General features: G+C 42.1%; 1 protein-coding gene across 2 annotated transcripts in view; it reads left to right on the forward strand.

Annotated features, from left to right (window-relative positions):
* LOC121567975 (angiotensin-converting enzyme-like) overlaps positions 1–13257 on the forward strand; it is a 39744-nt gene that overhangs the window by 20309 nt on the left and 6178 nt on the right. For both annotated transcript variants that reach the window (XM_041878408.2, XM_045221029.1), the window contains 9 exons: positions 1029–1172; positions 1378–1569; positions 1895–1992; positions 2098–2270; positions 2526–2749; positions 3011–3155; positions 3322–3420; positions 3734–3856; positions 4101–4285. In XM_041878408.2, the coding sequence (XP_041734342.1) occupies positions 1029–1172; positions 1378–1569; positions 1895–1992; positions 2098–2270; positions 2526–2749; positions 3011–3155; positions 3322–3420; positions 3734–3856; positions 4101–4285 (1383 nt within the window). The remainder of the gene's footprint in view (positions 1–1028; positions 1173–1377; positions 1570–1894; positions 1993–2097; positions 2271–2525; positions 2750–3010; positions 3156–3321; positions 3421–3733; positions 3857–4100; positions 4286–13257) is intronic.

Raw genomic sequence — 13257 nt, forward strand, 5'->3', positions numbered from 1 at the left:
CGTAACATTAGAGTAATTCCACAATACTGAGTACGAATAAGCACCAAGAGATATATTATCACCTATATGGCTGCAAATAACTTATTCTAGCCTAATGCTTAGCCTACCCTATAATAACGCACTAAATCGTAGATTTGGCACATCATTGCACACATGTTACACCATGAAATATATTGAGGCAAAAATTTGACAGTAGCCTACAATTAGCAAAATAACATGAAATTGATTTCAATATGATTGTAATACACTGAGCATACCAAACATTAGGAACGCCTTCCTAATATTGTGGAGCCAGAGACAACAGGGGTTCAAACTGTAGAACCCAGTTCCTACATTTGAATATAAAAATGTATTTTATCAAACAAAACTATGCTACATTTTATCTCTGGGACCCTTAGGATGACAAATCAGAGCAAGATTACCGTATACAGGACACCGATCCCGTAGAGGTTAACCTGTCTCCTCCCCTTCATCTACACTGATTTGAAGTGGATTTAACAAGTGACATCAATAAGGGATCATAGCATTCACCTGGTCAGTCTGTCATGGAAAGAGCAGGTGTTCTTAATGTTTTGTAGACTCAGTGTGTATATAGGCCTATGTATCTTTCAATGCAGTCATCTCGGTTTCCATTTGAAGCATAATTGTATCCTTCACTTGTTTGTAACAATTGCAAAGACGTTGGCAACTTTGTATTTGTAGTCAACTTCGTTCTGAAGTTATCGGTGGTCACAGAGAGACAGAAAAACAACCTGATTTTATGTTTATTGGAGATCTCATGTGTATAAAATGACGTAGAAGGGCAAAAAAGTATCTAATGACGCAATTAGCTGTTCTACATGTGGTCTGAGGCAGTCAGTAGATAACGAGCGTTTTCAAGTGCAACTGTAATAACGATGGTTTTGTGAAACAGCTCTGAGATTTAACGATGCTCCTATGAAGGTACTTACGATAAGCATAGTCTTAAGATGCTTTTGGGAAACCGGGCCCTGGTCTTGACTCCATCTCTGGTTTGTCTCTTGTTTCAGACCTCCAGAAGATCATGGCTGAGTCCAGAGACTACAATGAGCTGTTGTTTGTCTGGCAGGGCTGGAGAAACGCCTCTGGCAGAGAACTGCGACAGGACTTCAAGAGATATGTTCAACTGGCCAACAAAGCTGCCACTCTTAACGGTAAGGTCTTCAAAATAACAGACCCATTCCTAAAGACATTTCAACAGAGGCTGGCAGTTACGAAGTTTTCTAATTGGTGCAGGCAGGTTTCAAGTGCTAACACAAATAAAAGAGGTGATGGGGGAAGCCTTGTCGGTTTCTGCAAATGACTTATGTGCTATTCTGGCACTGAATTCACCCTCACCCTAATGCTGTCTGTTCATAGGACACTCTGACAATGGGGCATTCTGGCGCTCCCTGTACGAGACCCCCACCTTCGAAGGGGATCTGGAGCATCTGTGGAAGGAGCTGGAGCCCCTCTATCTCAATGTGCACGCCTACGTGCGCAGGTGTCTCTACAGGAAGTATGGAGGCAAACACATCAACCTGAAGGGACCCATCCCTGCCCATCTTCTAGGTGAGACTCCATCAGAATCCACCATGGATTTCAGCAACAAAGGCCAAAACTCCTTTTACATTATGTATGACCATTGCACATTGATGTTCTGCAGTTTTGTGGATGTTTCTGGGGGAATCAGCTGGATTTCATTTGCTTTCAGAAGCATTGCGCGTGACATTGTGTGTGACAGTGACAGGCTAGGGATTGAGCTGGCTCTGAATCTAAATCCACTGGTTTGAGCTCTGTCAGTGGTGCAAGGCTGGAATATACAGTAGCTTATCCGTTTAACATTTTGTTTAGTTATGGATAAAACAGCACAGTCATGTTTCTCTTGTCCTATCAGGTAACATGTGGGCGCAGACCTGGTCTGGCATCATGGACTTGGCCATTCCGTACCCCGATGCCACTCAAGTAGACGCCACACCAGCCATGATAGCCAAGGTAAGAAAAACTTCACCACTGCAGGTTTTTCTGTTTAAGGGCTGGATATTATTACGTTTCCATGTGACCTGACCAGGAAAAACCTTTTGGGGGTTTTCCCCACAGGGCTGGAATGCCACCAGGATGTTCCAAGAGTCAGACAACTTCTTCACTTCTCTGGGGCTACTGCCCATGCCTCCAGAGTTCTGGGCCAAGTCCATGCTGGAGAAACCCAATGATGGACGCAACGTGGTGTGCCATGCCTCCGCCTGGGACTTCAACAACCGCAAAGACTTCAGGTACTTTGGAGGGATGTAGAGCCTGTAGCTTCCTTAGTACATTACAACGCCAGAAACTTTGTCAATAATTTTGGAACTCTTGGTCTAATGACTTTTCTATTGGAACTGACATGTACAGGGTTGCAGGTTCTAGTCCCGCTCAAGCTACCCCCACCGTAGTCTTTGTATTTCACCTTTCAAGATGAGTTTGTGTTCACCATGAAAAACAAAGATGACTGCCCATTAAAATGATGAATTCTTATCCTTCATTTCCAGGATCAAACAGTGCACCGTGATAACCATGGATGACCTCATCACTGTGCACCATGAGATGGGTCATGTGCAGTACTTCCTGCAGTACAAGGACCAACCTCTTTCCTTCCGCGATGGCGCCAACCCAGGCTTCCACGAGGCCATTGGTGATGTGCTGGCCCTGTCCGTCGCCACTCCCAAGCATCTAAAGGAGATCGGTTTACTGGATGTGGTGGAGGACAACCAAGGTGAGCTCATACTAATTCATTGTTTTGACACTGCCCTGCTTTTTTCACTTTCATAAATATGAGGATTTTTTTTTTAATGTAAGACCTTCTGCCAACCAGAAAAAAGGGTTATGTGGTGACCGCTGCAGACAAAGCATTAACAAAATATTATTTTTTAAAGCAATCTGTGTGGTAAACATAAATTAACTATCTATATGCTGTGATTGCACTGTGAATGTGCTATACCACTTTAAACGTGAATGTATCTGTTCATTTTCACAGAGAGTACGATCAATTACCTCATGAGCATCGCCCTGGACAAAATCGCTTTCCTGCCCTTCGGCTACTTGATGGACCAGTGGAGGTGGAAAGTGTTTGATGGACGCATCTCTCAGGAGGAGTACAACAAGGAATGGTGGAACATGAGGTAAAGGCTACTAAAAATATATATATTATAATAATAAAAAACGGAAAGGAATAATAAAAATAGACTACTACTTTTAGTGAATATCTCCATTCTCCATCCTCCCTATCTCATCTATGTAAAAGTAATAAAAACTGAATCATTTCTTTGTACTGTCTGTCCCTTCCAGAATGAAGTACCAGGGCTTGTGTCCACCTGTTGCCCGCACTGAGCAGGACTTTGACCCAGGTGCAAAGTTCCACATCCCTGCTAATGTTCCCTATGTCAGGTGTGGTGTCTGACACATTTATTACTCTTTAACTAGCATAGATCTCTTAGCGAGGTACGTCGAGGAAAATTTGATGAAATCAGTGGTACAATGTACATGCAGAAAAACAACAGTGAACCAAACATTCAACTGTAAAGCCACCTAACTTTCATTTGATCACTTTTCTTTCTTGTTCATAAAACACAAGTAGGCCTACATTGCGTTTACTGATATTCTTACTGTGTCTACCAATATAGCTGACATTCATTAAACAGATCCGTTTTGTATGTGGGATGCAGTGGGAACGTCATGTGACTGAGTGTCTTCCTATCAGGTACTTTGTGAGCTTCATCATCCAGTTCCAGTTCCATCAGGCTCTGTGTAACGCTGCCGGGCATGTAGGCCCTCTCCACGAATGTGATATCTACCGCTCCAAAGAGGCAGGGAAACTTCTAGGGTCAGTACTGTACACCCTCAATCAAGTAGCATTCTATTACCAGGACAGCACTGTCAATCTTTTAATGTGATAGATGATGTCGTTTGTATGTACATTTGTTTGACGTTATCGTTCAGATATGTGGAATGTTGTGTAGTATATAAATTGTTGCATCCGAAACATATTTGTTAGACTGTAGAAACATAGGCAGTCTTTCTGATAGACTTTTGGAGTGACTGTTTCATCCATTTCCTGTGTTTTGCAGTGACGTGATGAAGCTGGGTTTTAGTAAGCCCTGGCCTGAAGCGATGGCATTGATCACTGGAGAGCCTACCATGTCCGCCAAGCCATTGGTACAGTACTTCAAACCTCTCACTGATTGGCTGGAGGCAGAGAACAACAAAAATGGCGAGGTCAGAGGCTGGCCTGAATATGACTGGAAACCACCAAGTAAGTCTGATTGCCAGGCCCAGTGTTGGCGGGCTTAGGGGGCTGTGCCCACCCTACCGCACTACTTTGCCGATCTAAATAAAATGGTTGAATAAAATTTGGCATGACTGATTTTTGGTTGTTGTTGCTATAACAGTTAGGGTGGGTTGCACCAACATGGATTAACACTTAAACTGGGTTAAATCAAGGTTTATCTATTAATCTTGTTGCACCAAATTTTAAAACTAGGTTTTAAATTAATCCTAGTTAAATAAAATCCTTCCTCTAATCTAAATTTAGTTTTCACTTTAAACCTGGATTAATTTTAAGCCTGTTGCTCAATAATACAAAAAAAGGAATACAAATTTAGATTGGAGATTAATTCTAAACTGCCACTTGAGGTGGTTTAACTGATAAAATGGCAGCATATCTACTGTGGAGAGACCAAAATGACAGAGTTCCTCAGAGAATAATTAGAGACAGGTTAAATCCTGTTGAATTGTATGATAATGATGAGTTTAAGGCGATACCGCTTCTTCAAGGACTCTGTAATGCAACTGGAAAGAAAGGTTGGACCAACCATTAAGCATCGGAGTGATAGGAACGCAGCTGTACCCCCATTAATTCAGCTCTTGGTGACCCTGCAGTTCTACGCAACTAGATGTTTCCAGATGGTGGATGGGGACCTTTTTGGACTCCACAAGTCAACCATCTGCAGGATTGTAGTCAGTGTCCAGTGCTATTGCCAGTCTGAAGAATCAGTACATAAGGTTCAAGCCTACAGAGGAAACAGCAGCTGCATTTTACAGGAGAGCTAGATTCCCAGGTGTCCTAGGGGCAATAGACTGTACACACATTCCTATTCCCAACCCTGGTGGTGAGAATGGAGAACTATTCCGTAATCTGAAAGGTTACTGCTCCATCTACGTGCAGGCTGTCTGTGATGACAGAAATAGAAATGCTGTGAGGAGAACCTTGATTGAGAACCATTTTGCAGCCACCCTCCGGTCTGAAATAGCCCCTGCCTCTCCTCTGCCGCATTCATTTTGGCTTTCGCTTCTAAATTTTTCCAGCACGCCTTCATCCGATTTGGGTCCCTCTTCTCTTTAATCCTAGTCGATCCATTAAATCTGTCGCATAAAATGGCCCAGGTGTCTTCCTTTTTGACAGTGGTCTGTCTTTTTATCCTCCAGTATGTTACTAAATTCCTCCATCAGCTCCGACAAGGTTTTTTTCATAAGCGGAGAAATGTGAACTTCTTTTGACGTGCCATGATCAGGTGGCTAGCGGACAAATAATAAATGGCTAAATAACGTTAAGTAATGACAATAATACATAATATTTTATGCTAGCTAGCTTGGTTTATAAACTAGCTAGCTACGGTAGCTAACATTAGCTAACGAATGAGTTTTCTGTCTAGTACTGGTAAATAACAGATTTTATTTCAAATCAGCCAACCCATGAGAACCTTTCACGATGGAGTTACAGTAGTTCTAATGTTACTTTGTTATTATTTTATCAAGGAACAGCAACTTTGTGGCCTCATTTGTCATGTAGGCTAGCTACTTTGTTTCAACTCACGAAATACCTCATAATGGTGTAACGTCACTAATCATAGTTTAAAACCGTTAATCATACATTTGTGGTGCAACACATCTGATTAATTATAAACCTAGATTAGCTCTAATCCTAGATTAATTGCAACCCACCCTTAAACTATGTATTTAGCCCATTTAAAGTTTAAATTACCAAAAAAATTATTGTATTGTTGAATTAAATACGGCTCGTAAATATGACTGACGGGTTTTAGACCTATCGTGAATGCATCATGAAGTGCACGTCTCTTTTTACCCACCCTCAGCGGGCTAACATATGGAATTGTTTTAAGATGGTCATACCATGGATCATTTGGTATGATTTTGAATGTTAGGACCCCTTTAAGTATCCCCCCCAAAATATAGAATTTGGCCTTTACTACTATAGACCTTAGAAACGCATTGAATAACACATTCATAAATGGCAAAAAAGACAATCAAAAAACAAATCATAAGGTTTTGAAGTGTCTCTCCTATATCTAAGAGATATAAGAAAGCTCAGGAAATAATTTAGATATTCTGGACACATATTTTAACCCCTTATGTTTGGCACAACTACCTCCATACTTCCATTCATTTGTATGGGTTACCTTCAGATGAGTCCCATGACGTGTTTGCGAGTCATCTTTCCATAGAGTTGTCATATTAGTTTGTAGGCCAAACGCTACAGACGTTTTTGTGAGAAGAACGATTTTCGGGATGTATCCTGGTCTGACAAACACCGCTGTAGCTCGGCCACCTTCCACCACAGATGTTGAAGGCCGACATAGGCGGATGCGCCATGTAAAAAAACTAAACTGATGGATTTTGATAGGGATTGTTTTATTATGTTTATTATGCACAGACGGGTGCATCAATAGACTCTTAAGGATTAAATAGTGTTGATAGGCACGATAAGGAGTGCACACAGACATTCCCCTATATATCGTGCGCACACCGTGGGTGTTGAAGTTCAGTCACCTGCCGACATGGCAGTCATGTTTGCTACCTGCACTATCTAGTAAATGGCCTAAACTTACCCTGCTGCCGCCTCGTTATTGGATTGCACTTTCATCACGTCACGTACATAATACTGGCGACAGTGGATTCGGACTAGAGAGTAAAACGCCAAAGTGGATTTTCCTCTGCCGGCGTGATCATGGTTTTGTTTGGGACGATTGAGGAGTTTGTTGATGAAAAGGATAACTCCTGTTGAAAGGCTGGAATATTTTTTTGTGGCTAATGAAATTGATAATGCCAAAAAGAAATGAGCTGTGCTGCTGAGTGCGGATCTGCCTACTGCAAAGAGTTATGATGATGCCTGCCTGTATGACAGAGCTGGCCATACCCCGTGCACATCAAGAGGTTAAAATAATAACTGGACGGATGGAGATTGTCAGAATTCAAAAAAATATTTATTCGCCTATAAAACTGATGGTTTTAAAGGGGGTAAAACACAGGTCATGCTAAACGGTTATTAAAATAACAAAAACCTTTCCTGCTGAGTATATAGCATGTCTACCTCTTCCAAGCATTTATTTTCCCACTGTTCAAACATACCACCTTTCAAGACACACCAATTAAGATCAGGTGTGGCCAACACACTCAAAAAGACAAACTACTGACTGTTGAAGATGACGTTTATGGTAAATGTATACATCACAGGAGGCTGCTGAGGGGAGGACAGCTCATAATAGCTGGAATGGAGTAAATGGAATAGTATCAAACATGGAAACCATGTGTTTAATGATTAAGGTGCCACCAACCTCCTGTGGTATATATGGAATGGTTTGAATAATGAAACTGTTTTGGACCCAATTAACATACAAGTAACAATCACACATTTTAAAAAGGTATAAGCGAAGATGCATTGAATGCAATAAAATGCCATCTTCACAGCCTGCTTCACCCTGAAAGACCCAGTCCCCCAACTGTGTCTGGAGCATGTAATGGAGGTTGACTCAGGCTCTGGACGTTCACTGATTAGTGAGGAAACTTACCATGCATTGTGGCCTGATGAGCCACTGGAGCTCTTGCAATACAGTGGAGTGTTAAGGCAATGATCACAGGCCCAGTTAGAGGTGCGGGGAAGGATTCTTGTGGACGTGAGCTATCGAGGCGACCACAGAAGGCTACCCCTGTTCGTCATCCAGGGCTCAGGAGCCAGTTTACCGGGCCCTGACTGGTTTGAGCCTTTGGCCATTGAGGTCACAGGGGTTTATCACATGCAAAACTCACTGGATTTGATTATAAAGGAGGATGAAGAAGCTTTCCAGGGGCATGGGATTTGCAGGGGCCCCCCCTGTGTCCATAGCCACCCTAAGGTGCCATCTAAGTTCTTTAAAGCTCGCCCAGTACCCTTCACTCTCCGGCCGAAGATCGATGAGGCTCTGGATAAACTGGTGGCTCAGGGGGTTTACAAGCCAGTGGAGTACTCTAAGGCTGCGTTTAAACAGGCAGCCCAATTCTGATCCTTTTTTCACTAATTGGTCTTTGGACCAATTAGATCAGCTCTGAAAAATATCTGATGTTTTTAAAGATCTGATGTGATTGGTCAAAATACCAATTAGTGGAAAATAATCTACATTAGGCTGCCTGTGTGAACACAGCCTTTGTGGGTTACACCAATTGTGCCTGTGACCAAGAAGGATGGTAGCCTAAGGATATGTGCGGACTGTCGCTGCACAGTGAATACCGCAGTAGTCTTTACTCTCGGCTGAAGCACAGCTCAATAAAGTTGCCCTGGCAATAATTTTTGCTGTCAAGAAGTTCCATCAGTATTTGGCAGGTTGCCATTTTGTGGTCTATACTGACCATAAGCCCTGGTTGGGCCTGATTCATCATACTGTATGAAGCCCATGCCCCAGATTCTTTCCCCTTGAATGGTCAGATAGAGCCTGATACTGGGAGCCCATAGATATGAGCTCTGCTATCATCCAGGCAAGCAGCTGGCTAATGAGGATACCCTGAGTCGCCTTCCACTCGCTACCCACTTGTCTGAGCCACAACCTCCCTGGGAAGTGATGCTGTTGGAGGGGATGCCTGATGCCCCTCTCCATGCTTCTAGGATAGTCGCACTGACCTTGAAGGATCCTGCCCTGTCCCGGGTGCTTCGCTGGATTCTGCATGGATGGGCCTCCGAGTTTCCTGGCAGTCAGTTTGGGCCCTACTCGGAACGAGCTATCTGTTGACAAGGAATGTGTGTTTTGGGGCAGTCGGGTGGTGGTGCCTGGCCTGGTGAGGGAAGGGGTCCTTTCCATGCTGCATGATTTGCATCCTGGAATAGTGAGGATGAAGGCACTGGCCCGGAGCTATGTGTGGTGGCCTGGGATGTCCATGGAAACTGAGGCCATGGTGCGCAGCTGTGCCACTTGTCAGGAGTAACGCTATGATCCGCCCAAGGCCGCCTTGCACCCATGGGAGTGTACAACAAAGAAATGGTCTCGTCTTCATATAGACTTTGCTGGGCCGTTCCAAGGAAATACTTTCCTTATTATAGTGGATTACCACTTGAAGTGACTGGAAGTAGCCATAGTTAGCTCGATGTCCTCTACTGCTGTGATAAGCACCGTCCCCGTCTGATGTTTGCCACTCATGGTTTGCCTGACATCCTTGTGTCAGACAATGGAGATGCATTCAGTTCTGCTGAGTGTAGCCCTTTCCTGCAGTCAAATGACCTAGCAGCCTCAATGGTGGAATGTTATTAATATTTTTCATAATTAATAAACATAAATGAAAATCTGGTGTTCTTATGTCAAACGGATTTGTTATATTTCAGTCTTCTGTGATGTACAGTACCAGTCAAAAGTTTGGACACACTTACTGATTTCAAGGGTTTTTATTTCGTTTTTGCTATTTTCTACATTGTAGAATAACAGTGAAGACATCAAAACCATGAAATAACACATATGGAATCATTTTAGTAACCAAAAAAGTGTTTCACAAATCAAAATATATTTTATTTTTGAGATTCTTCAAAATAGCCATCCTTTGCCTTGATGACAGCTTTGCACACTCTTGGCATTCTCTTAACCAGCTTCATGAGGTAGTCACCTTGAATGCATTTCAATTAACAGGTGTGCCTTGTTAAAAGATCATTTGTGGAATTTCTTTCCTTCTTTATGCGTTTGAGCCAATCAGTTGTGTTGTGACAAGGTAGGGGGGTATACAGAAGATAGCCCTATTTGGTAAAAGACCAAGTTCATATTATGGCAAGAACAGCTCAAATAAGCAAAGAGAAACAACTTTTAAGACATGAAGGTCAGTCAATCCGGAACATTTCAAGAACTTTGAAAGTTTCTTCAAGTGCAGTCGCAAAAACCATCAAGTGCTATGATGAAACTGGCTTTCATGAGGACCGCCACAGGAAAGGAAGACCCAGAGTTACCTCTGCTGCAGAGGATAAGTTCATTTGAGTTATCTGCACCTCAGATTGCAGCCCAAATAAATGCTTCACAGAGTTCAAGTAACAGACACATCTCAACATCAACTGTTCAGAGGAGACTGCGTGAATCAGGCTTTCATGATCAAATTGCTGCAAAGAAACCACTACTAAAGGACACCAATAAAAAGAAGAGACTTGCTTGGGCCAAGAAACACAAGCAATGGACATTAGACCGGTGGAAAACTGTCCTTTGGTGACACTGTCTGTGATTTATTTAGAATTCAAGGCACACTTAACCAGCATGGCTACCACAGTATTCTGCAGCGATACGCCATCCCATCTGGTTTGCGCTTAGTGGGACTATCATTTGTTTTTCAAAAGGACAATGACACAAAACACACCTCCAGGCTGTGTAAGTGCTATTTGACCAAGAAGGAGAGTGATTGAGTGCTGCATCAGATGACCTGGCCTCCACAATCACCCAACATCAACCCAATTGAGATGGTTTGGGATGAGTTGGACCGCAGAGTGAAGGAAAAGCAGCCAACAAGTGCTCGGCATATGTGGGAACTCCTTCAAGACTGTTGGAAAAGTATTCCTCATGAAGCTGGTTGAGAGAATGCCAAGAGTGTGCAAAGCTGTCATCAAGGCAAAGGGTGGCTACTTTAAATAATCTAAAATATATTTTGATTTGTTTAACACTTTTTTGGTTACTATGTGATTCCATATATGTTATTTCATCGTTTTGATGTCTTCTATTATTCTACAATGTAGAAAATAGTAAAAATAAAGAAAGACCCTTGAATGAGTAGGTGTTTCCAAACTTTTGACTGGTACTGTATATACACATACACAGACATACATACCCACACATATCTATATATATATATATATATATATATATATATATATATATATATATATATATATATATATATATATATATATATATATATATATATATACAGGAGTGTTAAGTGTATTAAGTATAGTGGTGATGGGCACGTTAAGGAGCGCGCATGGACAGTCCCCTATATAGCATGCGCGCACCGTGGGTGTTGCACAATCTAATAAGTAACCTACATTTACGCTGCTGCCTCCTCGTTATTGGATAATACTTTCAACATGTCATGGACATAATACTGCCCACGGAAATGAACTGCACGGTAACACAGACCATTCAGTGCTTTCAGGGTGTGTATTTTCATAGTGGCAAGTGAAAATAATAGGCAACTTCCATGTAGCCTACATGTAGTGAAAAATAATATACACAGAAACTTGTAGTTAAATGCAGCAATTCAACAACAAACGCCTGCCTTTCAGCCTGCACCTATTTTACAGCATGCCATTGCTTGCATCGTTGCTCAAGTGGTTTGCAAGTGATTTCCATTTTTCTAATGGTTGTTAATTCGTTTTGGATCTTCTTTTTCACTCTGCGCATCTCTGGCTGTCGGGGGCAACCATTTGCAATGCATCAGTGCCCCAATGTTATCATCACCGCCAAAGGCACTCTCTATCCTCGACAGTTCAATTGGCCTATGCTTACGAAGCCTATAGCCTATTGCGCACAGGAACAGCTGGAAGCGAGAGGATCGAGATGTGTGGATAAAATATTAAGCTAAATATTAGCTAGATATTAGGCCATTCATTAGCTAAATATTAGGGCTATAAATATTTACCTGTCAAAGTGCAAGAAAGAAAAGTTAACAGATTATGAAATGTGCATTCAAATCTGCTATTCCCGTGCACGCAAAGCTCCACTATTGATTAGGCAATTTTTTTGTTGTTGACAATAACATTTATTGTACCTAGGCTACAACATTGTTATCAAGTGAGTAAATTCATTCTCTAGGCTGTAAACTGCAGTGTCTAATTTGAATAACCGCTCGAACATCCTCTTTTGAATGCATGTTTCATGCGGAAACTCCATATAGCCTAGGTCTGATTATGCACTCATTTGGATCAGTTGCGTGTCTATTCTCGACAGTTCACAAGATCATCAGTCTCCCAAGTCGTCCTATAATTAACGTGGCCATCAATATGCTCACGTGGCATGCCCAGTTATTCAGGAAAGCTCACCGTGCGTTCTGCCTACTCATCACTCCCACACTCCTGGAATCTCTCCTGGACAGGCTAGTAGTAGTAAATAAAATGCTTGAAGTGTACAACAAGCTAATGTAGTCTAGCTTTTCTTGAGGCTCCAAAAGCTAAGAGGAATATCTGTAGCTGAGAGGCAGCGGAGAGGCAAGTTGCATAATTGCACAAAGAGAACCTTGAAGACAGGCTAGAGACTAAGTTAGACGCGTATGCATATTAACCCATCATTCATTAGCTATATTAGGCCTAACACTACAGTGAATAGCCTATACCCAATTAATTTACATAGTGAAATATTGTTTTTATGAAATGACAGGTAGCCTAGGATACAGGCTGGGCTCCCAGTCCCAACAGACACCAAGCTCGACAATCTCCCAAATTGATTAAGCTTTTTAGGGATAAGAAAATGATCATACCTAGTCTATATAGTCATATAGTCCCCTGTAGCTCAGTTGGTAGAGCATGGCGCTTGCAAGGGCAGGGTTGTGGGTTCGTTTCCCACGGGGGGCCAGTATGAAAATGTATGCACTCACTAACTAAGTCGCTCTGGATAAGAGCGTCTGCTAAATGACTAAAAATTTTACAAAATGTATAACAGCACAATGCAATATTTTTTTCTTTTTCTAGTGAGTAAATTATTATAGTCTAGGCTGTAAACAGCTAAACATCTCAATAAAGTAGGCTGTTGGCACCACCCTGTCATCCATAGCCACATGCTATGAACATGTGTCTGTTATTCATTCAGGGTTGTGTTTCTGTGATACTCAGAGGCTGAGAAATTGGTGATTGAGCTAATATGACATACCGGTACGACCTAAGATGGCTACCGATATGGCCGATTTAGGCGATATGGACGCCAGTTCCATCACACTTTTAGCTCTATCTTTGGAACGCTATGGGCTATCAACTCGGTTCCAATTGCATCTGAAAGATGTAAC

Source organism: Coregonus clupeaformis, chromosome 1, assembly GCF_020615455.1.
Source record: "Coregonus clupeaformis isolate EN_2021a chromosome 1, ASM2061545v1, whole genome shotgun sequence".
Classification (NCBI taxonomy): Eukaryota; Metazoa; Chordata; class Actinopteri; order Salmoniformes; family Salmonidae; genus Coregonus; species Coregonus clupeaformis.